This window comes from Perognathus longimembris, chromosome 28 (genome assembly GCF_023159225.1).
Source record: "Perognathus longimembris pacificus isolate PPM17 chromosome 28, ASM2315922v1, whole genome shotgun sequence".
Taxonomy (NCBI): domain Eukaryota; kingdom Metazoa; phylum Chordata; class Mammalia; order Rodentia; family Heteromyidae; genus Perognathus; species Perognathus longimembris.
In genome coordinates, this window is record NC_063188.1 from 77,701,530 (window position 1) to 77,727,383 (window position 25,854).

The 25,854-nt window shown below is 46.3% G+C and overlaps 1 protein-coding gene and 1 pseudogene across 1 annotated transcript in view; both read left to right on the top strand.

Moving 5' to 3' along the window:
* Timm17b (translocase of inner mitochondrial membrane 17B) overlaps positions 1-11,483 on the top strand; it is a 12,718-nt gene extending 1,235 nt beyond the window's left edge. Inside the window, exons 2-6 of the mRNA XM_048335667.1 lie at positions 394-493; positions 2,858-2,921; positions 10,713-10,841; positions 10,920-11,030; positions 11,129-11,483. Coding sequence (XP_048191624.1) covers positions 394-493; positions 2,858-2,921; positions 10,713-10,841; positions 10,920-11,030; positions 11,129-11,217 — 493 coding nt within the window. The 3' untranslated portion in view covers positions 11,218-11,483. The remainder of the gene's footprint in view (positions 1-393; positions 494-2,857; positions 2,922-10,712; positions 10,842-10,919; positions 11,031-11,128) is intronic.
* A 9,874-nt stretch (positions 11,484-21,357) lies between these two features.
* LOC125343121 lies at positions 21,358-25,594 on the top strand (annotated as a pseudogene).
* The last annotated feature ends 260 nt before the right edge of the window (positions 25,595-25,854 follow it).

Genomic DNA, 25,854 nt, shown 5'->3' on the forward strand with positions numbered 1-25,854 from the left:
GATGTAATCAATTCATTGAATCTTTGGTAGTAGCAAAACAGTTGGCTGATACCTCCGTTGGAATTGAATAATATCCCCCATTATCCCCTTTTACCCCATTTATAGCTACAATCTTTTTGTTTGTAGGAGAGACAAAGCCTCACCATGTTTCCAAGTCTAGCCTTGAGCTGAGAGCCTTCTATGGGATTACAGGGAGTGGACTGCCACACCTGGCTTTCTTTTATAAGAGGAGGACCTAAGAAGACTAGTTTGGTATTTTGAAGCATTTCTTCCCACTCCTGGAGTTCCCATTCAGATGATTTGGTTTCTCCCAGTTGGAAAGAATCTTGATGACAAGGCCTAGCAAGGAAAGGTCTCACATTAATCTTATGCTTCCTTCCTGCTTGCATATAGCCCATGGCGGATTGTGGATGACTGTGGAGGAGCCTTCACTATGGGTGTCATTGGTGGTGGAGTCTTCCAGGCAGTCAAGGGCTTTCGTAATGCCCCCGTTGTGAGTCTGGGTCTTCCCCCCTGGTGATGTGGGAATCAGTAGCCTTGACACTGAAAACTGCTTTGGAAACTGCTTGAAGCTGCCCTTCAACATGCACTTTTCATTCTGATGCCTGTGTGCCAGGCCTAGTCCCTGGATCTGAGGTTTGGGGAAACGCAGTAGAACACTGCCTGGGCGCTGGAGGCTCACACCTGTAATCCTAACTACTCAGGAGGCTGAGATCTGAGGATCGAGGTTCAAAGCTATCCCAGACAGGGAATATCCATTAAACTCTTCAGTACACTACTCAAGAAAGCCAGAAGTGGTGCTGTGGCTCAAAGTTCAGGGACAGAGCCCAGGCCCTGAATTAAAGCCCCAGGACCTACAAAAGCAACAACTAAAGAATAGACTTGTTTAGCATGGGTAAATTCCTGGTTTCCACCTCCAGCAACAGGAAACAAAAACAAACAAAAAACGAGCATTGCCAAATCCTAAATATATATACAAAGCCAGGGTTTTTTAAACCTAGAGTTAGAGTCTGGGTTAGAAACCTAGACATAGAGAAATGATTGGTTTAATTGAGCAGAAGAGGAGAGCCTCAAAATGGAGAAAATCCTTTCAGTTTAACAAAAATTCTACTTCTTTCTCTGACCATCCTTCCAGAAGATTTCACTAAATGTCCTAACATTTATTTACTTGTTTTTGTCTAAATTATTTATTTATGTGTGTATCAGGCTTGAACTCAGAGCCTGAATGCTGTCTCAGCCATTTTGCTCAAGGCTGGTGCTCTATGACTTGAGCCACACCTTTACATCTGGCTTTTTGGTGGTTAATTGGAGTTGAGTTTCATGGACTATTTCAACCTGGCCAGATCTCAGCCTTCTGAATAGTTAGGATTATAGGCATGAACCACTGGTGTCCATCTTATTTAAGGGCTTTTTGAGACAAAAGTCTCCCTATAAAGCCTAGGTTGGTCTTAGTGCTGAGTACAGATATGTGTCACCATGCCTAGCTTCTGCATTTGGGGTGTAGGTGGTTGTGGGGCTTGAACTCTGGGACTGGGCACTATCTTCAGCTCAAGGCTAGCACCCTACCACTTGAGCACAGCTCCACTTCCAGTTTTTTGGTGATTAATTGGAGATAAGAGTCTTATGGACTTCCCTACCTGGGCAGACTTTGAATCGTGATCCTCAGATCGCAGCCTCCTGAGTAGCTAGGATTACAGGTGTGAGCCACAGGCACCTGGCTATTTTGCGATTTTTATATCTAGCTTTGTCCCTCAACTCCTAGAATTCTCTTCCTTTTTTTTTCTTTTTTGTGTTCCAGTACTGGGGCTTCAACTCAGGGCCTGGGCATTATCTCTTAGCTTTTCTGCTCAAAGCTGGCTCTCTACCACTTGTAGCATTTTGTAAATTAATTGAAGGTAAGAGTCTCATGGACTTTTTCTGCCGTGGCTGGCTTTTAACCTTAGTCCTCAGGTCTCAGTTCCAGTGTAGCTAAGATTACAGGAGTTAGCCACAGGCACTAAACATAGAAGTCTCCTTCTGGATCTTTGCTCATGTTTTGCTTCCTCAAGGTCTTAACACATGACATCCCTCGTGTGTGTGTGTGTGTGTGTGTGTGTGTGTGTGTCTGTGTCTGTGTCTGTGTCTGTGTCTGTGTCTGTGTCTGTGTGTCTTTGTCTCTGTGTGTGTGTGTGTGTGTGTGTCCAAACCATTACCTCCAGCAACCTTCAGCAAAGATGCCACAGAGCTACAATCCATATGCTACTCCATATGCCTCTTCCTTAATGAGACCTTTCCAGATTCCTGGTCCTCTTCCTGTTTTGTTTGTTTTTAGCTGGAACTCAGAGCCGTATACACTAGGCAGGCTTTCTACCACTGAGAAGCATTTTCATAGCCCCTCTTCCTTTTTTTGTTGTTGGTACTGTAGTATGAACTTAGGACCTTATGTTTGCTAGGCAGGTGCTCTACTTGAGCTATGACCCAGCCCTGATTTTTTTTTTGCCTGTCTTGGGGCTTGAATGTCCCTGAGCTGCTTTTGCTCAAGGCTAGCACTCTACCACTTGAACCACAGTGCCACTTCCAAGTTTTTCTATATATGTGGTGCTGAGGACTCAAGCCCAGGGCTTCATGCATGCTAGGCAAGCACTCTACCACTAAGCCACATTCCCAGCCCCCAGCCCTGATTTTTTGCAAGCTTTCTTGCCCTGGCCTCTGAGTGATCTCAGCTTCTTGAGTAGCTTAGGATTACAAGTGTGAGCCACCTGCCCCCAGTTCTCCATCCTTCTTGTAAAAGCTTAGAACCCCTCTGTACAACACTTCAATAATAACAATAAAAATTGATTTAGAAGCCTGCCCTAACTGCGTCCTTTCTTTTCCCCAGGGAATTCAACAACGGTTCAGAGGCAGTGTCAATGCTGTGAGGATTCGAGCACCCCAGATTGGAGGTGAGGTGCTTGGAAAAACATAGGACATGTGATGTAAACTTTCAGGGTGATGTGTGTGCGTGCACCAGTCCTGGAGTTTAAACTCAGGGCATGGGCTCTGTCTCTGAGCTTCTTTTGCTCAAGGCTACTACTCTACCAATTGAGCCTCAGCTCCACTTTGGGCTTTTTTGGTAGTTTAGTGGAGATAAGATTTTCGCAGACTTTCCTGCCTGGGCTGGCTTCAAACTGTCATGCTCAGATCTCTGCCTCCTAAGTAGCTAGGATTACAGGTGTGGGTCACCAGTACCTAGTTGAGAGTGATCTTTTGGCTCCACATTGCATGGCGTAAGTCCAGAAGTCTGCCTAGCCTAGGCCTTGGGAGTGATGACATTTCTTTTTTTTTTTTTTTTTTGCCAGTCCTGGGCATGGGACTCAGGGCCTGAGCACTGTCCCTGGCTTCTTTTTGCTCAAGGCTAGCACTCTGCCACTTTTGCCACAGCGCCCCTTCTGGCCATTTTCTGTATATGTGGTGCTGGGGAATCGAACCCAGGGCTTCATGTATATGAGGCAGGCACTCTTGCCACTAGGCCATATCCCCAGCCCGTGATGACATTTCTTAAGCTATTTATTTATTTGTGCCAATACTGAGTCTTGAACTAAGGTCCTGGTCACTCAATTGGTGTTTTTGCTCAAAGTTGGTCCTCTACCTTTGAGCCACAGCTCTACTTTCTGCTTTAAGTCTCTGATCTTCAGATTTCAGATTCCAAGTAGCTAGGATTACAGGTGTGAGCCATTATTGCTCAGCTTTCAACAGATTAATATGGAGGGATAAAGAATGTAGATTCTTGGCTGAATGCTGGTGACTCAACTTCTGTAATCATAGCTACTCAAAAGGCTGACATCTGAGGATCAAGGTTCAAAGCCAGCCTGGGTAGGAAAGTTTTTTTTTTTTTTTTTTTTTTTGGCCAGTCCTGGGCCTTGGACTCAGGGCCTGAGCACTGTCCCTGGCTTCTTCCCGCTCAAGGCTAGCACTCTGCCACTTGAGCCACAGCGCCGCTTCTGGCCGTTTTCTGTATATGTGGTGCTGGGGAATCGAACCTAGGGCCTCGTGTATCCGAGGCAGGCACTCTTGCCACTAGGCTATATCCCCAGCCCCGGAAAGTTTGTGAGATTCTTATCTCCAATTAACTACCAAAATTCCACAAGTAGTGATGTGGGTCAAGTAGTAGGGCATGGGCCTTGAGCTTTTTTGCTCAGGGGGGGTTGGGAATGTGACCTAGCGGTAGAGTGCTTTCCTAGCATGCATGAAGCTCTGAGTTCTATTCCTCAGCACCACATAAACAGAAAAACCCCGAAGTGGCGCTGTGGCTCAAGTGGTAGAGTGCTAGCCTTGAGCAAAAGAAGCTCAGGGACAGTGCCCAGGCTCTGAGTTCAAGCCCCAGGTCTGGCAAAAAAAAAGCTCAGGGGCCCTGAGTTGAAGCCTGAGAACCAGCACACACACACACACACACACACACACACACACACACGCACGCACACACACACACACACACACACGAATTCTGGAGTTCAAATACAGACCCTGTCTTATCCTTGCTACACAATCTTGGGTTAGTAGCATGTCTTTTTTTTTTTTTTTTTTGGTCAGTTGTGCGGCTTGAACTCAGGCCCTCTACCACTTAAGCTACAGTACCACTTCTGGTTTTTGAGTGGTTAATTGGAAATAAGAGTCTCATGGGAACATTTCTGCCCAGGTGGCTTTGAACCATGATCCTTATATCTCAGCCTGGGATTCTAGGCATGAGCCATGGCACCTCGCTAGCACATCTTTTTCTAAACCTCATTTGATTAATCACCTTATCAATACTTTTTTTTTTATCAGTTTTATTATAGAACTTACACTTGCTGGTTCAGCTGTGTGTGTGTGTATGTGTCCGTGTGTGTGTGTCCGTCCGTGTGTGTGTGTGTCCGTCCGTCCGTCCTGGGGCTTCAACTCAGGGCCTTGGCTAGCTCCAAACCATGTTCCTCAGATCTGAGCCTCCTAAATAGCTAGAATTACCAGTATGAGCCACCAGCATCAAGCCAACTCTATAATAACATTAAGTAATTTAAATTTTTCATAAGTCAAATAACACGGGGTACCTGAAATAGGTCCTGGAACTGACAGTATGCCGTGTTGTGTGAGCATGTGTGTCAGTGCTGTGACTTGAACTCAAGCTCTGGGAGCTATCCGTGAGGGTTTTTTGTTTTTTGGGTTTTGGGTTGTTTTTTTTTGCTCAAGGCTAGTGCTCTGCCACTTGAGCTATAGCTCCACTTCCATCTTTTTGCTAGCTAATTGGAGGTAAGAGTCTCACAGACTTTCCTGCCCTAGCTGGCTTCAAACCAAAATCTTCAGATCTCAGCCTAATGAGCTAGGATAACAGGCATGAGCCACTAGTGCCTGGTTTAAACAGCTTAACAACTTGAGAATCCTTATCTAAACGGTTTATGACCACAATTTTTTCCAGTTTCAGAATTTTTCATATTTTTTAAAATATTTACATATGCATAATGAAATCTCTGGGATTTGACCCATGTATTAACACAAAAATTGTTTCCCATACACATTATACACATATCCCAAGGGTAATTTTTTTTTTTGGCCAGTCCTGGGCCTTGGACTCAGGGCCTGAGCACTGTCCCTGGCTACCTTTTGCTCAAGGCTAGCACTCTGCCACTTGAGCCACAGCACCACTTCTGGCCGTTTTCTGTATATGTGATGCTGGGGAATCGAACCCAGGGCCTCATGTATACGAGGCAAGCTCTCTTGCCACTAGGCCATATCCCTAGCCCGCAAGGGTAATTTTTTCTTTTCTTTTTATCACTGGTCCTGGGGCTTGAACTCAGGGCCTGGGTGCTATCCTTGAGCTCTTTTTTTTTTTTTTCCTCAATGTTGGAGCTCTACCACTTGAGCCTCAGCTCTACTTCCAGCTTTGGGGTGGTTAACTAGAGATAAGAGTCCTCTGAGCTCCTTTACAATAGATTTATATTGTAGAAAGTTATCTTTGGAATGGGCGCTAGTGGCTCACACCCATAATCCTAGCTGCTCTAGTGGCTGAGATCTGAGGATTGCGGTTTGAAGCTAACCTCAACCCCAGGCAGAAAAGTCTCTGAGAGACTCTTGTCTCCAATTATCACCATCTTATTTCTTATCTTCAGAAAACCCACTAGTGGCACTGTGACTCAAAGTGATAGGGCACTAGCCTTGAGCAAAAGAGCTCATGGACAGCGCCCAGGCCCTGAGTTCAAGCCCCACAACTGATCAAAAAATAAAGTCTTACGTACTTTCCTGCCTGGGCTGACTTTGAACTGTGATCCTCAGATCTCAGCCTCCTGAGTAGCTAGGATTATGGGTGTGAGCCACTAGCGCCCAATCCAAAGGTAATTTTCTACAATATAAATGTATTTTTTTCTTTCCTTTTTTTTTGTTTTTGCATAGTGCAGGGGGGATTGATTTGAAGGCCTTGAGCTAATTAGGAGATGTGGGGTCTTCAGGCTGAGGATGTTGCTGAGTGCTAGTGTGCCTGACTAACATGCACACAAGCCCTAAGTTCAATTCCTATCAACACCACCTTCCTCACCAAAAAAAGCAAAACAAACAAACAAACAAAAACCAACCCCCGCCCCCCCCCAAACGGAGAAATGTATCTTTCTATGTTGCCCAGGCAGATCTCTTTTTTTCTTGGTGCTGGTTCTGGGTCTCAAACTCAGGACACTGTCCCCTGAGGTTCGTTTTTGCTCAAGGCTTACAGCTCTAACACATAAGCCACAGCTCCACTTGTGGCTTTTTTGGTAGCTTAGCAGAGATGAGTCTTACAGACTGTTCAGCTGGCCTTGAACCACTCTCCTCAGATCTCAGCCTCCTGAGTAGCTAGGATTATAGACGTGAGCCACCGGTGCCCAGCTTTGAGTAGTTTTATACAGTATGTTCAGTTCATCTGTGTTTTTGCTGTGACACCTCACATGCAGTCTGCTGTGGAATTTTCTACTTGTGTCAGAAAGTTTTAGACTGGGCTGGGGATATGGCCTAGTGGCAAGAGCGCTTGCCTCGTATACATGAGGCCCTGGGTTCAATTCCCCAGCACCACATATACAGAAAATGGCCAGAAGTGGCGCTGTGGCTCAAGCGGCAGAGTGCTAGCCTTGAGCAAAAAGAAGCCAGGGACAGTGCTCAGGCCCTGAGTTGACGGCCCAGGACTGGCCAAAAAAAAAAAAAAAAATGTAACCCAGTAAACCAATTATTAAATGGGCAAAGGAGCTAAAGAGAGACTTCACAGGAGAAGAGATAAAAATGGCCAAGAAACATATGAGGAAATGATCAACATCCCTGGCAGTAAAGGAAATGCAAATAAAAACAACCCTGAGATACCACCTCACCCCACTTAGAATGGCCTATACTCTGAACTCAGGCAACAACAAATGCTGGAGGGGGTGTGGGGAAAGAGGAAGCCTCCTCCATTGTTGGTGGGAATGCAAATTAGTACAACCACTTTGGAGAACAGTATGGAGGTTCCTCAAAAAGCTCAACATAGACCTACCCTATGACCCAGCCATACCACTCCTAGGCATCTATCCAGAACAACAGGCCTCAAGATATCAAAAAGGCATCTGCACTTCTATGTTTATCGCTGCACAATTCACAATAGCCAAAATATGGAAACAACCCAGATGCCCTACTACAGATGAATGGATACAAAAAATGTGGTACCTATACACAGTGGAATATGACATAGCGATTAGAAATGATAAAATATTGGTATTTGCAGGGAAATGGTCAGAACTTGAACAAATAATGTTGAGCGAGATAAGCCTACAACACAGAGAACAAAGGGGCATTGTTTCCTTGATATATGACTGTTAGGGAGGGAGGAAGACAGTAGAGACTGTTATGCCAAGTCGCTAAACGACCACCAAGAAGGCCACCAAGACTCAGACATTCCGAAATGCAAAAGCAAGGCAAGACTTTATTCAAGCGGGGCCGCGGCCCGGGCCTTGTCCTACCCACCGACACGGCGGAGGTTAGGAGGAAGCCTCGAGCTGCGATTACACAGAGCTTATAAAGGCAAAAGACAAAGTTACAGCAATCAGGTGTTTAAGCAAGCAAGATTACGGGTACAAATCTGATTGGCTCAGGGCTCGAGGCATTCTAGGGGCGGTTAGAGTTAAGCATTCCCAGGCGGTTAGAGTTCTTGACCGGCTGGGCTTGTCCTGGGTTTGCTCAGACAACAATGGGGGCTGCCTGAAAATGGGGTTTACTTCAACTTCTTCATTCCCCCTTCAGAGCCCAGGTCTGCAAAACAACAAACTTCTTTTCAAATGGTATTTCTACAGGTTTGGGTCAGCGACATTACATTATGTATCTAAAACCAAACAACCTCTAAACATAAGAAAGTCTAGAATAAACCTATCAGTAGATCACAATAGCTCAACATGTATGTACACATGATCATATAAGACGAGGATAAGCAAAAACAACTCCAAGAGAAGGACACAGGAGGATTCTACTGTTGACGTTGCATTTAAAGTTCTAGGTGAATTTCCTTTGGCGTACCCTACGTGGTTACTGTATATGATATGGGTACACTGGATATTGTATATATGCCTACCTGATCTAGGGGAGGGAAAGAAAAATGAGGGTGTAAGATATTACAAGAAATGTATTCACTGCCTTATTATGTAACTGTACCCCTTTTGCACATCACCTTGTCAATAAAATTTAATTTAAAAAAAAAAGATGAAAATTGTGCTTGGTGCCAGTGGCTCACACCTATAATCCTAGCCACTGATCTGAGATCTGAGGCTCTCAGTTCAAAAAGCCAGTCTGGGCAGGAAAGTGTGAGACTCTTATCTCCAATTCACCACCAAAAAGCAGGAAGTAGAGTTGTAGTTCAAGTGGTAGAGTTCCAGACTTTGAGCAAAAAAGCTCATGGACAGCACCCAGACCCTGAGTTCAGTCAAACCTCAGAACCAGCACAAAACAAAGCCATATAAAAGATGAGTGAGCTTATAACCATTTGTCAATTCCATATGAAGATGAGGCCCGGCACCCATAGCTCATACTTGTATGTTACTCAGGATGCTAAGATCTGAGGATTGCAATTTGAAGCCAGCCTGGGTAAGAAAGTTTGTGACTCATCTCCAGTTAACCACCAAACCAAGCTAGAAATGGAGCTGTGGCTCAAGCAGTAAAGTGCTAGCCTTGAGCCAGAAAGCTCAGGGACATTGCCTAAGCCCCGAGTTCAAGCACCAGGATTGGCACGTGTAGGGCACACACACACATACATACACACATGATGAAGAGAATTTTGATAATTATTACCTACTTGATAGGGACAGAATATTTCCTGGAGTTTGCTATCTGACTTTATTGTTTTCTTTCTTTCCTTCCCAGTCCTGGGCCTTGAACTCAGGGCCTGAGCACTGTCCACTGTTCTTTTTTCCATTTTCTATATATGTGGTTCTGGGGAATCGAACCCAGGGCTTCATGTATATGAGGCAAGCTCTCGCCACTAGGCCATATTCCCAGCCCATGTTTTCTTTCTTTTTTTGCCAGTCCTGGGGCTTGGACTCAGGGCCTAAGCACTGAAGGCTAGCACTCTGCCACTTGAGCCACAGTGCCACTTCTGGCTGTTTTCTATATATGTGGTGCTAGGGAATCGAACCCAGGGCCTCATGTATATGAGGCAGGCACTCTTGCCACTAGGCCATATCCCCAGCCCACAGCACCACTTCTGATTTTCTGGTGGTTAATTGGAGGCGAGTCTCACGGACTTTCCTGCCCCAGATGGCTTTGAACTGCAATCCTCAGACCTCAGCCTCCTGAGTAGCTAGAATTACAGGCATGATCTACCGATACCGGGCTCCTTTCCCTTTCCCTTTCCCTTTCCCTTTCCCTTCCTCCCTCCCTCCCTCCCTCCCTCCCTCCCTCCCTCCCTCCCTCCCTCCCTCCCTCCCTCCCTTCCTCCCTCCCTCCCTCCCTTCCTTTTTGTGCCTTTGTTCAGGGACTTTTCTGCCAGAGCTGACTTTGAACCTTAAACCTTAATCCTCAGATATCAGTCTCCTGAGTAGCTATGGTTATAGGTGTGAGCCACTAGTGCCCAACTCTTATTTTGTTTTTTTGCCAGTCCTGGGGCTTGAACTCAGGGCCTGAGCACTGTCCCTGGCTTCTTTTTGCTCCAGGCTAGCACTCTACCACTTGAGCCACAGCGCTACTTCTGGGTTTTTCTATATATGTAGTGCTGAGGGATCGAACCCAGGGCTTCATGTATGCAAGGCAAGCACTCTACCACTAGGCCATATTCCCAGCCCCACTCTTACCCACCTCTTTGTCTCAGTTTTTCTCTCCTTTCTTTTCTTTTTCCCCATCCTGGGGCTTGATCTCAGGCTATTCACTCTTGCTTGATTGTTTGTTCGCTTAAGGCAAGCTCCCTACCACTTGAGCTACATACAGTTCCACTTCTGGCTTTAGTGGTTAATTGGAGATAATAGTTCCATGGGGACTTTCCTGCCCTGGCTGGCTTTGAACCACCACCCTCAGATCTCAGTCTCCTGAGTAGCTAGGATTACAGGTGTGAGCCACCAGTGCCTTGCCCCTCTCCTTTTTCTTTATTTATTGCTAGGGATGGGACCCAGAGTCTTGTGCAGATTAAGCATGGCCTGTACCAAACTCCCCTTTCTTCCTCAGAGACTTCAGGCCTTTGAAGTGCCCATCCCCTGAATGATGAATTCTTGGGATCTCTGGGGAATAGTGACTAGACCTCTGCTCTTCTACAGGTAGCTTTGCAGTGTGGGGAGGCCTATTCTCCACCATTGATTGTGGCTTGGTACGACTTCGGGGCAAGGAAGATCCCTGGAACTCCATTACCAGTGGCGCCTTGACTGGGGCTGTGCTGGCTGCTCGCAGTGAGTGTCCTTGGCTCATGGCCCTGGCCCCTTCTCTCTGTGCTGCTTTCCCTCACCTCTGTCTCTCTCTACCTCCAGGTGGCCCATTGGCCATGGTGGGTTCAGCCATGATGGGGGGCATCCTGTTGGCCCTCATTGAAGGTGTGGGCATCCTCCTCACACGCTATACTGCACAGCAGTTCCGCAATGGTGAGGATCTCTGGGACAACAGTGAGGGAGAGAGGTGGGAATAGCCCTGTCAGCTTCCTTCCCTGCTACTTACTTTATCTTTTTCCTCCCCTCTTTAGCACCTCCATTCTTCGAAGACCCCAGTCAACTAGGCCCGAAGGATGGTAGCCCAGCTCCTGGCTATCCTGGCTACCAACAATTCCACTGAGGAACCCGCTACCTGCCACCTTGGGAGCTACTCCTCCCTCCCCAGTCATCTACCTCCAAGGGAGGACTGGCTCCCACGAAGCCCTTTGAACCTGTTAGAGAGGAGGACCTGGACTAGCACCCTTGTCCCAGGGTGGGGGTGGTACCCCCCAGCTGCCCTGACAACTGGGTCCCTTTTTCTCTCAGGGCACCACAGCCCCCTACTCCTAAAAAGCCCTAACCCTAGCTCCTTTGTGTGGCACCCTAAGAAGTATTTAAAGCCAGTTTTGAAATGCTCGTGTACACATTCCTTCCGCTATCCCCATGGACCCCTAGCTCAGGACAAGAGGCAGAGCCCTCACCAAGGACTTAAAGTCTCACAAGGAGTGGTTCTAGTCATGGCTCAGCAGAGGGAATGAGCAGGGAGTGGGAGAAGGAGCATGAAGATGTGAATTAGAGTCACAGGTGCTGGTGGCTCACTCCTATAATCCTAGTTACTCAGAAGGCTGAGATCTGAGGATTACAGTTCAAAGCCAGCCTGGGCAAAAGAGTCCATGAGACTTTTTTCTCTAAATAATAACCAAAAAAAAAAGCCAGAAGTGGAGCTGTGATGCCCAGGCCCAGAGTTCAAGCTCCGGGGATGATACCAAAAAAGAAAAAAAAATGTGAATTAGACAAGTGAAAACAGAAGAACAGGCTTGAAGAAGTATGGGATCACAAGGATTTCTGGGTGGGTCTGTACACTGCTCCCCTCATGCCATACACACACAGTCCAGTACCTTTCTGCCTCCTCCGTAAAGCTCCAAGGCTAAGGCTGAGAAATTGATCCCATAGGAAACCCTTTTCTGAATACCAGTTACCTTATTTGCATAAAGGATCCTCATCCTGTGACCTCAACTTTGTCACTAGGCTGAAAATAGAGATTGGGTAGACCTGGTTTCCTCAAAGTGCCTGTAAACAAGCTGGGTGCCAGTGGCTCCCACCTGTAATCCTAGCTACTCGGGAGACTGAGATCTGAGGATTGTGGTCCAAAGCCAGCCTGGGCATGAAAGCCCTTGGGATTCTTATCTTCAGTTAACCACCAGAAAACTGGAAGTAGTAGAGCCCTAGCCTTGACCTGAAGAGCTGGCCAGGGATAGTGCCCAGGCCCAGAGTTCAGGCCCCATGACTGACAAAAAACATGACCTGTAACAGTCCCCTGGTCCATCACAGTTTTGTTTTTTTTTTTTAATTTTGAGTCAGTATGGTGATATAGCCCTGGCTGGCCTAGAATTATATATAGCATTATTTTCTCTGAGTCCAAGATATCTCTACCATGTTTCATTTTTGAGTCAATATGGCTATTTTCTTAGAGTATCCAGAATTTACTATGTAGGGCTGGGGAAATGGCCTAGTGGCAAGAGTGCCTGCCTCATATACATGAGGCCCTGGGTTCGATTCCCCAGCACCACATATACAGAAAATGGCCAGAAGTGGCGCTGTGGCTCAAAGTGGCAGAGTGCTAGCCTTGAGCAAAAAGAAGCCAGGGACAGTGCTCAGGCCCTGAGTCCAAGCCCCAGGACTGGCCAAAAAAAACAAAACAGAATTTACTATGTAGCAATCTTCCTGTGTAGCACTGTCTTTTTTTGTATATATGTATATATTACATATGTGTATATATGCATGCATACACACAGATACATACACGCACATATGTCAGATTTATTCCATTAGTGTTTTTGTGTGTATGTTTGCTGGTACTGGGGCTTGATCTCTGGGCCTTGTACTCTTGCTTAGGTTTTAAACTCAAGGCTAATGTACTAGTACTTGAGCCACAGCTCTACTTTTGGATTTTTTCTGGTTAATTGGAAATAAGTCTCCTGAGCTGGGCACTGATGGCTCATGTTTGTAATCTTATCTAGTTAGGTAGTTGAGCTCTGAGGATCAAAGTTCAAAGCCAGTTTGGACAGGAAAATCCCTGAAACTTCTGATCTCCAATTCCCAAAAAAGCCAGAAATGGACCTTAGGCTAAAATGGTAGAGCATTAGCAAAACAAAGACACAATAACTCAGGTTCTGAGTTCAAGCCCCAAGACTAGCACAAAAGAAGCCTTACAGATTTTTTTTCTACCTAAGCTGACTTCCAACCTGGGTCTTCAGATGTCAGCCTCCTAAGTAGCTAGGATTATAGGCATGAGCCACCAGCACTGACTGGCTTCTGCCAACCAATTTTTTATTTTATTTGCCAGTCCTGGGCTTGAACTCGGCCTGGGCACTGTCCCTGAGCTTCTTTTGCTCAAGGCTAGCACTCTACCACCTGAGCCACAGCACCACTTCCAGCTTTTTCAGTTTATGTGGTGCTGAGGAATCAAACCCATGGCTTCAAGCATGCTAGGTAAGCACTCTACCACGAAGCCACATCCCCAGGCTGTTGTTTTTAAGTCATATTGTTATGTGTTCCTCAGCCCTCCTGAATTCTGTAGCACAGGCTAGCCACAGAACCTTACCATCCTGCCTGAACTTGAGTACTGAGGCCTCCAGTTGTTTACTTAAGCCAGACAATGGGATAAGTTTTCATTTTAGGGTAGGGTAGGTAAAGGTAAAATTTTTTTGATGTATAGCATCCCTCCATTTCCCTCATTTCTGGTGCAAACTGCATCTCTGAGATGCAAATGCCACATTCAGTTTCCAGAGGGTTTGGTCAAGTTTATTTTGTACAAACCACTACTGGGAGCAATTAACCCCCTTTTCTGTAAGCCACTGCCAGGTGGAAATGCCCTTTCCTCTTAAAAAATGGTTCACAAATTGGGTGCTTATGGCTCTCACCTGTTATCCTAGGCACTCAGGAGGCTTAGATCTGAGGATAATAGTTCAAAGCTAGCCAGAGCAGGAAAGACCTTGAGACTCTTAATTCCAATTAACCACTAAAAAGCTAGAAGTGGGAGCTGGGAATGTGGCTTAGTGGTGGAGTGCTTGCCTTGCATGCATGAAGCCCTGGGTTCACTTCCTCAGCACCACATATACAAAAAAAAAAAAAAGCTGGAAGTGGTGCTGTGGCTCAAGTGGTAGAGCACTTGAACGCAGAGAGACTCGGGGACAGCACTCAGCCCCTAAATTCAAGCCCTACAACCAAGAAAAACAAAGTCAGGGGCTGGGGGGCTGGGGATATGGCCTAGTGGTGAGAGAGCTTGCCTCGTATACATGAGGCCCTGGTTTCGATTCCCCAGTACCACATATACAGAAAACGGCCAGAAGTGGCGCTGTGGCTCAAGTGGCAGAGTGCTAGCCTTGAGCAAAAAGAAGCCAGGGACAGTGCTCAGGCCCTGAGTCCAAGCCCCAGGACTGTCCAAAAATAAATAAATAAAATAAAAAGTCAGGGGCTGGGAATATGGCCTAGTGGCAAGACTGCTTGCCTTGTATACATGAAGCCCTGGGTTCAATTCCCCAGCACCACATATATAGGAAAGGGCCAGAAGTGGCGCTGTGGCTCAAGTGGTAGAATGCTAACCTTGAGCAAAAAGAAGCCAGGGACAGTGCTCAGGCCCTGAGTTCAAGGCCCAGGACTAGCAAAAAAAAAAAAAAAAGGGACAGTGTCTCCCTCCCTGTTTGTCCTCCCTGGGCAGTGGCTTGGATACTGGGATCAATTCCAGGACCTCCAGCTAGAGGTGGGGAGGTCCCTGCGGAGGAGGGGTTTAGGAGCTGGGAGGGGCCTGTAGTTTGTGGCCTAAGCCTATACACCAAGGTTGGATTGAGGAGCAGAGGATGAGCAGCTACCTTGCCAGACAGCAAGGAAACATGGAAAAGGGGTGGAGCCTATGGCCTCTTAGTAGACAAATATCTGAAAGGGGCTGAGCGGCTTGGAAGTGCTCAGAGCTGAGAGGGCTGGAGGACCCCGAGGGGTTTGGGCTTCCTGGGGCAGAAAGGACCAATTCAAAAAAGCAGGTAGCCCGAGAAACAAGTATGTCCTGGGTTTGCTGGTTTTCTGATCCCTCCAAGGGCTCTGCTGCTGGACTGTATTTTGCAGTGAGTTAGGACAGGGGACCCAGCTGGCATGTTGAGAGGTGAATTCAAGGTACCAGCCATCCTCATCTGGCAGCCCACTGCATGGCACTGAGTCACTCAAGTAGGGGGTTGTAACTCAGTTGAGGACCACCAGGTCCCAAGGGGGTTTTTCAGAGGCCCAGAGACTGGGACTTTCCTTCCTTAACCAGTTGCTTCCTTCCGTCTTGTCTTTTCCCTTCCTTCCTTCCTTCCTTCCTTCCTTCCTTCCTTCCTTCCTTCCTTCCTTCCTTCCTTCCTTCCTTCCTTCCTTTTCTCCTCCCTTTTTTTCTGCCAAAGCTCAGGGCTTTTGCTTTGTGGCTGCCCTGGCACCCACTTAGTATCTGGGTTCAAAGCCAGCCTCAGCAAGAAAGTCTATGAGATTGTCTCCAAATAACACCAAAATGTCAGAAGTAGAGCTGTTGCTCAGTAGAGCACTAGTCAAGCAAAACAACTCAGGACAGGGCCCAGGCCCTGAGTTCAAGTCCCAGGACTGGCGTGCACACACACACACACACACACACACACACACACACACACACACACTGCAATAATTTAAAAAATAAAAAGGGCCAGGGTGCCAGTGGCTGAATCTTGTAATCCTAGCTATTCAAGAGGCTGAGATCAAGCCAGGCACTGTAATCCTAGTTCATACCTGTAATCCTAGCTATTTAGGAGGCTGAGATCTGAGGATGGCATTTTGAAGCCAACCTGGGCAGAAAAGTCCCTGTGAGATTCTATCTCCAATAAACTATTCAAAAAAGGCAGAAGCAGCATTATGGCTCAAGTTGTAGAGCACTAGCCTTGACCACAAAGAGGCTCAGGGACAGTGCCCAGGTCCTGAGTTCAAGCCGTGCGACTGGCAAAAAAAAAACAAGGCTGAGATCTGAGGATCATGGTTTGATGCCAGCCTGAGCAGGAAATATTGTGAAACTCTGTTTTTAAGGTTTTTTTAAAATTGAATTTTATTGACAAGGTGATGTGCAGAGGGGGTATAGCAGTTACATAATAAGGTAGTGAGTATATTTCTTGTCATATTTGTTACACCCTCCCTTATTTTTCTTTCCCTTCCCTAGTTCAGGTAAGCATATATACAATATTCAGTGTACCAAAATTGTATACAGTAACCACATGGTATGAAACTCTTTTCTTCACTTCTTTTTTTTCTTTCTTTTTTTTTTTTTTTTTTTTTTGGCCAGTCCTGGGGCCTGAGCCAGGGCCTGAGCACTGTCCCTGGCTTTTTTTTTCTCATCTAGCACTCTGCCACTTGAGCCACAGCACCACTTCTGGCTGTTTTCTGTATATGTGGTGTTGGGGAATTGAACCCAGGGCTTCATGTATGCGAGACAAGCACTCTTGCCACTAGGCCATATCCCCAGCCCCACTTCTCTTTTTTCTTTTTGCCAGTCCTAGGGCTTGAACTCAGGGCCTGAGCACTGTCTCTGGCTTCTTTTTCCTCAAGGCTAGCACTCTGCCAACTTGAGCCACAGCGCCACTTCTGGCCTTTTCTACTGAGGAATCAAACCTAGGGCTTCATGTATACAAGGCAAGCACTCTTGCCATCAGGCCATATTCCCAGCCCCCTTCTTCACTTCTAAAAACATAAAAAATGGAGTTGTGGCTCAAGTGGTAGAGTGCTAGCCTTGAGTAAAAAAGTTTGGGAGCCAGATGCCAGTGGCTCACGCCTGTAATCCTAGCTACTAAGGCAACTGAGATCTGAGGATCATGGTTCAAAGCCAACCTTGGCAGGAAAGTCTGAAATTCATCTCCAATTGATCACCAGAAAGCCAGAAGTTGTGCAGTGACTCAAAGTGGTAGAGCTCTAGCCTTGAATGAAAAAGCTCAGGCCTGGAGTTCAAGCCCCAGGACCATCAAAAAAAAACCTGTAATCCTAGCTACTCAGGAGACTGACTAGAAAAAGAAATTAAGTAACAACAGCCATATGAATGACCAAAAAATCAGGCTGGGAAGTGAGACCTACCTAGGTAGTGTAAGATGACCAGAGGAATGAGAGATGCAAGGCAAATATTTAGCCACCAGGTGGCGAAATAGAGCCACCAGTTGGTATTCATGGAGCCTGTAGGATTATTATTATGTTTTGTTATTTTTCTGTGTGAACGTGCCAGTACTGGTGCTTGAACTCGGGTCCTGGGTGCTGCCCCTGAGCTCTTTTGCTCACAGGTGACACTCTACCATATGTGCCAGAGTGCCATTTCCAGCTTTTTGGTAGTTAATTGGAGATGAGTCACAGGAATTTACTTGTCTAGGCTGGCTTCCAATCTTGATCCTCAGACCTCAGCCTCCTGAGTTAGGGTTACAGGCATGAGCCACTGGTGCCCTACTTCCTCTAGGAATTTTTTTACTTCTGAGGATGAAACCCAGGACCTTGCACATGCTAGGCAAGTGCTGTATCCTTGAGCAACAACCCCACCCCCTTTATCAGATTAAATACCATCTGATTCTACCAAGGATTTCGGAGGTTCTCAGCCTCTCCTCCCTGTCTTCTTCATTTCCTTCCTGCCATATCCCTGCCCTGCCTTCATCTGCTTCCATTTGTCTCTCAGCCATCTCCCAACCTTATTTTCTTTTGCCAGTTCTGGGGCTTGAACTCATGGCCTGGGCATTGTTCATGAGCTTCTTTTGCTTAAGGCTAGCACTCTGCCACTTGAGCCACAGCGCCACTTCTGGCCTTTTTTTTTTTTTTTTTGGACAGTCCTGGGCCTTGAACTCAGGGCCTGGGCACTGCCCCTGGCTTCTTTTTGCTCAAGGCTAGCATTCTGCCACTTGAGCCAGAGCGCCACTTCCAGCTTTTTCTATATATATGATGCTGAGGAATCAAACCCAGGTCTTCATGTATACGAGGTGAGCACTTTACCACTAGGCCATATTCCCAGCCCCACTTCTGTCCTTTTCTATGGTGGTACTGAGGAATGGAACCCAGGGATTCATGCAAGGGAGGTAAACACTCACCACTAAGCCACATTCCCAGCCCTCCCAACCCTATTCTTCTGGTTTCCTAGGCTGGTGGCTCTCACATTCCCTATGGCCCCTAGACCTACCATCTGAAAAGGTCTGAGGAGGTAGACAGAATCAAGGAAAAGTAAGAGGATCCATCCCTGATAGGGGTGTGGGGTTACCTAGCCACTTACTCAGGAAGAGATACTGAAGCGCTAGGGAGAAAAGACAGACTGGATGCTGGGAAGCTGGACACCGGTGGCTCACAACTGTGAGTTATTCAAAAGGCTGAAACCTGGGGCTGGGGATATAGCCTAGTGGCAAGAGTGCCTGCCTCGGATACACGAGGCCCTAGGTTCGATTTCCCAGCACCACATATACAGAAAACGGCCAGAAGTGGCGCTGTGGCTCAAGTGGCAGAGTGCTAGCCTTGAGCGGGAAGAAGCCAGGGACGGTGCTCGGGCCCTGAGTCCAAGGCCCAGGACTGGCCAAAAAAAAAAAAAAAAAAAAAGGCTGAAACCTAAGCTAAGCATGCCAGTGGCTGAAGCCTATAATCCTAGCTACTCAGGAGGCTGAGATCTGAGGATGGTAGTTCAAAGCCAGGCTGGGCAGAAAAATTCTTGAGACTCTTATCTCCAATAAACTACTCAGAAAAAGTTGGAAAATGGTTCTGTAGCTCAACTAGTAGAACGCCAGTCTTGACACAAAGCAGCACAGGGACAGTGCCCAGAGTCTGAGTTCAAGCCCCAGAACCAGCACAAAAAAGAGGCTGAAACCTAAGGACCAAGATTTGAAGCCAACTCAAGAAGAAAAGGTCAGACTTCAAGTTAACCAGCAAAAAGCCAAAGCCAAGTTGGTGGTATGGCTCAAGTGATAGAGGCACAGCTGAATAAGAAACTAGACCCTGAATTCCAATGCCAATCTTTCTCAATCTCTCTCTTTCTGTGTCTGTGTCTGTGTCTGTGTCTGTGTCTGTGTCTGTCTCTCTCTCTCTCTCTCTCTCTCTCTCACACACACACACACACACACACACACACACACACACCCCAAAACGGCCAGAGGTATGGTTCACATATTCACATAGTACAATACAAGATGTTGGGTTCAACACCCGCCCCCCCAAGTACCACAAATAAAGTGAGAAACACAAAAGAGAGAGACAAACAGAGCTCCAGGGTAGAGAGCCCCCTCGGGCTTTTTTTCTATATATGTGATGCTGAGGAATTGAACCCAGGGCTTCGTGTATGCGAGACAAGCACTCTACCACTAGGCCACATTCCCAGCCAAGTCTATGAGATTCTCACGTCCAAGGAAATATTCAAAAAGCTAAAAGTGGCTCTGTGGTCCAAGTGGTAGAGCACTAGCCAGAGCAAAATAAGCTCAGAAACAGCACCCAGGCTCTGAGTTTAAGCTCAAGGACCCACAGGAAAAACCTTTTTTTTTTTCTGGTCATGGGGCTTGAACTCTGGGCCTGGGCACTGTCCCTGAGCTCTTCAGCTCAAGGCTAGTGCTCTACCACTTGAACCACCACGCCACTTCTGGCTTTCTTGTGGTTAATCGAAGATTAGAGTCTCACGGCTTTTCCTGCCCCGGCTGGCTTTGAACCTGGATCCTCAGATCTCAGCCTCCTGAGTAGCTAGGATTATAGGCGTGAGCCACCTGGGCCTGGCGGGGGGGTGGGGGACATTTTAATAACAACTTTCCTTCCTTCCTTCCTTCTCTCTCTCTCTTTCCTTCCTTCCTTCCTTCTTTCCTTCCTTCCTTCCGTCCTTCCTTCCTTCCTTCCTTCCTTTCTTTCTTTCTTTCTTTCTTTCTTTCTTTCTTTCTTTCTTTCTTTCTTTCTTTCTTTCTTATTTTTTCCTTTTTCTCTGATTTTTTTTTTTTTTTGCTGGTCCTTGGGATTGAACTCAAGTGTGAGCACTATCCCTGAGCTTTCGTTATCAAAGCTAGTGTTCAAACTTCAACCAAGTTGAGCTCCAGTGGCTCATGCCTGTAATCCTAGCTACTCAGGAGGCTGAGATCTGAGGATTGTGGTTCGAAGTCAGCCTGGGCAGGAAAGTCCATGAGACTCTTATGTCCAATGAATTACTCAAAAAAGCCAGAGCTGGTGCTGTGGCTCAAGTGGTAGAATGCTAGCCTTGAGCAAGAGAAGCTCAAAGACAGCGACCAGGCCCAGAGTTCAAGCCACAAAACTGGCAAAACAAAACAAAAAAACCTAATAGAAAAATAACCAACATTTGAGCCATAGAGCCACCTCCAGCTTTTTGCTGGTTAAGATAAGAAATCCAGGGCTGGGAATGTAGCTTAGCAGTAGAGAGCTTGCCTAGCATGCATGAAGCTCTGGGTTGGATTCCTCAGCACCACATACATAGAAAAAGCCAGAAATAGTACTGTGGCTCAAGTGGTAGAGTGCTAGCCTTAAGCAAAAAGACGCCAGGGACAGTGCTCAGGTCCTGAGTCTCAAGTCCCAGTACTGGCACACACACACACACACACACACACACACACAAAAACAACAACAACAAAAAAAAAAACAGCTATAGCCAGGTATGGTGGCTCAAGCCCTGAAATCCTAGCTACTCAGGAGGCTGAGATCTGAGGCTTGCAGTTAAAAGCTAGCCCAGACAGAAAAGTGCCTGTGATACTCTTATCTCCAATTAACCACTCAAACACTGGAAGTAGCGCTGTGGCTCAAGTAGTAGAGTGCTAGCCTTGAGCACAGAGGCTCAGGGACAGTACCCAAGCCCTGAGTTCAAGCCCTACAACAGACTAACAAAACAAAACAAAAAATGCAGCTATATTGGCAAACACCAATGGCTCACATTTATAATCCTAGCTATTCAGCAGGCTGATATCTGATGATCCAGGTTCAAAACCAGCCGAAGGCTGGGAATGTGACTTTGTGGTAAAGTGCTTGCGCAGCATGTGTGAAGCCCTAGGTTTGATTCCTCATTACCACGTAAACAGAAAAAGCCAGAAGTGGTGCTGTGGCTCAAGTGGTAGAGTGCTAGCCTTGAGCAAAAGAAGCTTAGGGACAGTGCCCAGGGACAGTGCCTGAGTTCAAGCCCCAAGGCTTGCACACACACACACACATACACACACACACACACAAATAAAAATTAAAAAGTCCAGGCAGGAAAGTCTAAGAGACTCTTATTTCCAATTAAACAGTAAAAAGCTCTCTCCAGCCACCCAAGATGCTGAAATGAAAGAAAGCCAAGGGAAAGAAGGTGGCCCCAGACCCCACTGTCATGAAAAAGCAAGAAGCCAAGAAGGTGCTAAATCCTCTTTGGCATTGGACAAGACATCAAGCCAAAAAGGGACCTCACACATTTTGTCAAATGGCCCCACTACATCCCACTGTAGCAGCAAAGGGCTAAAAGTGCCTCCTGTGATTAACCAGTTTCCCCAGGCCTTGGACTGTCAGCCAAGTACATAGCTACTTAAGCCAGTCCACAAGTACAGGCCAGAGACTGTTAGCCCACGCTGAGAAGAAAGCTGCTGGCAAAGGAGCTGTCTCCACTAAGGGACCTCCAGTCCTTCAAGCAGTTAAGTGTCACTACCTTGATGGAAAGCAAAAAGGCTCAGCTTGTTGGTGGGGGGGGGGGGACACACATGATGTGGAGCCCATGGAGTTGCCTGTCCTGTGCCACAGGATGGGTGTTCCCTAGTACATCCTTAAGGAGAAGGCCAGGCTTGGGTACTTTGTCCACAGGAAGACATACACCATAGTTGCCTTCACTCAAGTTAACTTGGAAGACAAAGGCTCGCTTGCAAAGCTGGTGAAAGCACTCAGAACCAATTATAATGACAGATACGATGAGATCTGTTGTTACTGGGGAGGCAATGTCCTGAGTCCAAAATCTGTGGCTTGAATTTCCAAGCAGAGGGAAAAAAGGTAAAGGCTAAGGAGCTGTCCACTAAGCTGGGTGAAGTGTGCAATGTGGATTCTCTGTACATCATGATAATAAAACTGTCCTTTCTCAAACAACAACAAAAAAACAGTACCAAGTAAGAAGTGGAGCTGGGGCCCAAGTGATGCAAATCTAGCCTTGAGTGAAAAAGCCAAAGTTCAGCATCCAGGCTCAGAAATCAGGCCCTAGTACAGGCACAACAATAAATAAATTAATTAGTTAAATTAAATGATAAATAAAAACTGCAGATTCTGGGAGTTGAATAAGATTTATTTCTCCATGACCGGTTTATTGCACTTAGTACAATGTTCTCAGTACAAGTGTACTTTATGTTCCTTTTGCTGGAGAGAAAAGTGAGGATTCACTAAGGTTCCAGGAAATATAATTTCCCCCTACCATTACAGCAATAACTCTGGCCAAGACAAAACTCTCAATTCATCCTAAAAATAAACAACAACCAGAGCATACTTTAACCTAATTTGGAAGTATTCAAGGGACACCAGGTCCTTTGGTTCCCATCTACATCCTGCCTTTCTAGTTATTTTTTTTATTTTTCATTTCTAGTTATTTGTTGTCCCATTTTGTGTGTATGTGTGTGTATGCCGATCCTGGGGCTTGGACAAGGCCTGGGCTCTGTCCCTGAGCTTTTGTGGTCAAGGCTGGCACTCTATTGCTTGAGTTATACCTCTACTTCTGGCATTTTGTTAGTTAATTGGGTAAGAGTCTCAAGAACTTTCCTGCCTGGGGTGGATTTGAAATGGAATCCTCAGATCTCAACCTCCTGAGTAGCTAGAGTTACAAGCTTGAGCCATCATCTCCTGTCTTGTTGTCCATTTTTAAAAGGAGCTCCTATAAAGCAGGGCACTGATAGGTCCTACCTTTAATCCTAGCTACTCTGGAGGCTGAGCTCTGAGGATCACAACTTCAAGCCAGCCTGGGCAGGAAAGCTGATGTGACTCTTATCTCAAATAAACTACAAAAAAAAACCCAGAAGTGGCATATTGGCTCAAGTGGACAAACCACCTACTTCCTAGACCTAATGGTGCTTTCAATAACCTCTGCCTCCTTGCTCAGACCCCTTACAAACCTGAGTTTAAAACCCAGGATCTCCACAAAAAGAAAACAAAAAAACTCCTATACTAAACCTTATAATAATCAGGAGCCTATTGCAGTAGTCAGCACTTTTAGTGTCAGCTACTCAGGAGGCTGAGGAAAGTTAATCACCAGAGCCCAAGAGTAGGAGACAAGCCTGGACAACATAATGTGACCTTTAAATCTAAAAAAGTAAGGCTAGAGATATAGCTGAATTGCCTCTCAAGTACTTGCTCTTCCTGGCTCCATCCCTTGCACTGCAATTAATTAATTAATCAACAATTTAATCAATAATGTAGTCACATGATCTCTTTGCTGATGAAGCATTTAAGAGTCATGAGTTGGTGGGGCTGGGGATATAGCCTAGTGGCAAGAGTGCCTGCCTCGGATACACGAGGCCCTAGGTTCGATTCCCCAGCACCACATATACAGAAAACGGCCAGAAGCGGTGCTGTGGCTCAAGTGGCTGAGTGCTAACCTTGAGCGGGAAGAAGCCAGGGACAGTGCTCAGGCCCTGAGTCCAAGGCCCAGGACTGGCCAAAAAAAAAAAAAAAGAGTCATGAGTTGGGGCTGGGAATGTGGCCTAGTGGTAGAGTGCTTGCCTAGCATACATGAAGCCCTGGGTTTGATTCCTCAGCACCACATAAACAGAAAAAGCCAGAAGTGGCACTGTGGCTCAAGTGGTAGAGTGCTAGCCTTGAACAAAAAAAAAAGCCAGGAACAGTGCTCAGACCCTGAGTTCAAGCCCCAGGACTGGCAAAAAATAATTATGAGTTGACTCTAAATCATATATTCTCATATCAGTAATACTTGTACCTTCTGTCTTCCATAAGTTGACTGGTCTCATCAAAGCCATTTTTTTTTTCTGTGTCAGTCCTGGGGCTTGAACTCTAGGCCTGGGCACTTCCCCTGAGTTTTTTCCCCCTCAACTAGCACTCTACAACTTGAGCCACAGCTCCACCTGTCTTTTTGGTGCTTAATTGGAGATAAGAGTCTCATGGACTTTCTTGCCCAGGCTGGCCTTAAGCCACAATTTTCAGATCTTATACTCCAGAGTAGCTAGCATTACAGGTCTAAGCCACCAGACTATAGTATCTGAATTGATTTAATTCCTGGGAAATTTTTACATTTCTAAAGTATACAGGTCCAAACCCATTGCCAGTGGCTCATGCCTATATTCCTAACTACTCATGAAACTAAGATCAGAGGATCCCAGTTTGAAGCCAGCCTAGGCAGGAAAATGTGTGAGACTCTTATTTTCAATTAACCAGCAAAAAGCCAGAGGTAGAGCTGTGGTTCAAGTAGTAGAGCCCTAGCCTTGAGCAAAAAATCTCAAGGACAAAGCCCAGGCCCTGAATTTGAGCCCCTAGATGATGATGATGAGAGGGGGAGGGGATATTCATATGTATGATATATTCTCTTCAGTTTCTAGTTTTTTGCCCTTTCATATTAAAAAATTAATTAGCCGGGTGCTGGTGGCTCAGGCCTGTAACTTTTTTCCTGCCAGCCCTGGGGCTTGAACTCAGGGCCCAAGGGCTGTCCCTGAGCTTTTGTTCAAGGCTAGCACTCTACCACTTGAGCCACAATGCCACTTCTGGCTTTTTCTGTTGATATGGTACTGAGGAATCAAATCTGAGGCTCTGAGCACACTAGGAAAGCACTCTACCACTAAGCCACATTCCCAGCCCCCTCTGTAACTCATCTCCAATAAACTACCCAGAAAAGCTGGAAGTGGCACTGTGGCTCAGGTGGTAGAGTGCTCATCTTGAGCAAAAGAAGCTCAGGGATAGAGTCCAGGCCCAGAGTTCAAGCCCCAGAACCAGCAAAACAAAATAATAATAATAATAATAGTAATAATAATTAAAATTGTCTCATTGGGGGCTGGGAATATGGCCTAGTGGCAAGAGAGCTTGCCTCATATACATGAAGTCCTGGGTTCGATTCCCTAGCACCACATATATAGAAAATGGCCAGATGTGGAGTTGTGGCTCAAGTGGCAGAGTGCTGGCTTTGAGCAAAAGGAAGCCAGGGACAGTGCTCAGGCCCTGAGTTCAAGGCCCAGGACTGGCCAAAAAAAAATTGTCTCTATCAACTCTATCAACTGAGCCACATGTCCAACCCCTAAAATTCTCATACAATAAGACCACTTAACCTACTACGAAGTCAAAGGAAAAAATAAACCTGTTTCTCTTCTCTCCCTTCTCTCCGGCCACAAGCCAGCAGTTCCGTAATAAACTATTCTCTCTGGCCTGAATACCACGTGGTGTTCTTGTGGTGTTCTCCTTTACCAGCTACCTACTTAAAAAACCTAACATATATGGTGCCTTGTGACTCGGGAAGGGCTTAAGAGTCAGGACAGGTGGAATTTCTCTGTTTTTCTCCATTTTTCCCTAGTCCTGATGGCCCTTTTTCCGTGAAATGAATGGCTGCGAGATGCCATGCGGGACTTTTCACCAATACCATTGCTGGCCTCCACACCACTTCTCTACTCTGATGTTTCCTATGTGGTTCCACTTGGCCTGCAGCTAGAAAGACCACAAAGTGCTGCAAAAAAAGAAAGACCACAAAGTGCTGCAAAGAAAAGAGGAGATGGGGATGATCTAGCTGGTGAAGAGCTAGATTAGCTTCCAGAATAAGACAGCCCTCAAGATCTTGGTAAAGTGCTCATGTTAAATTTTGGAT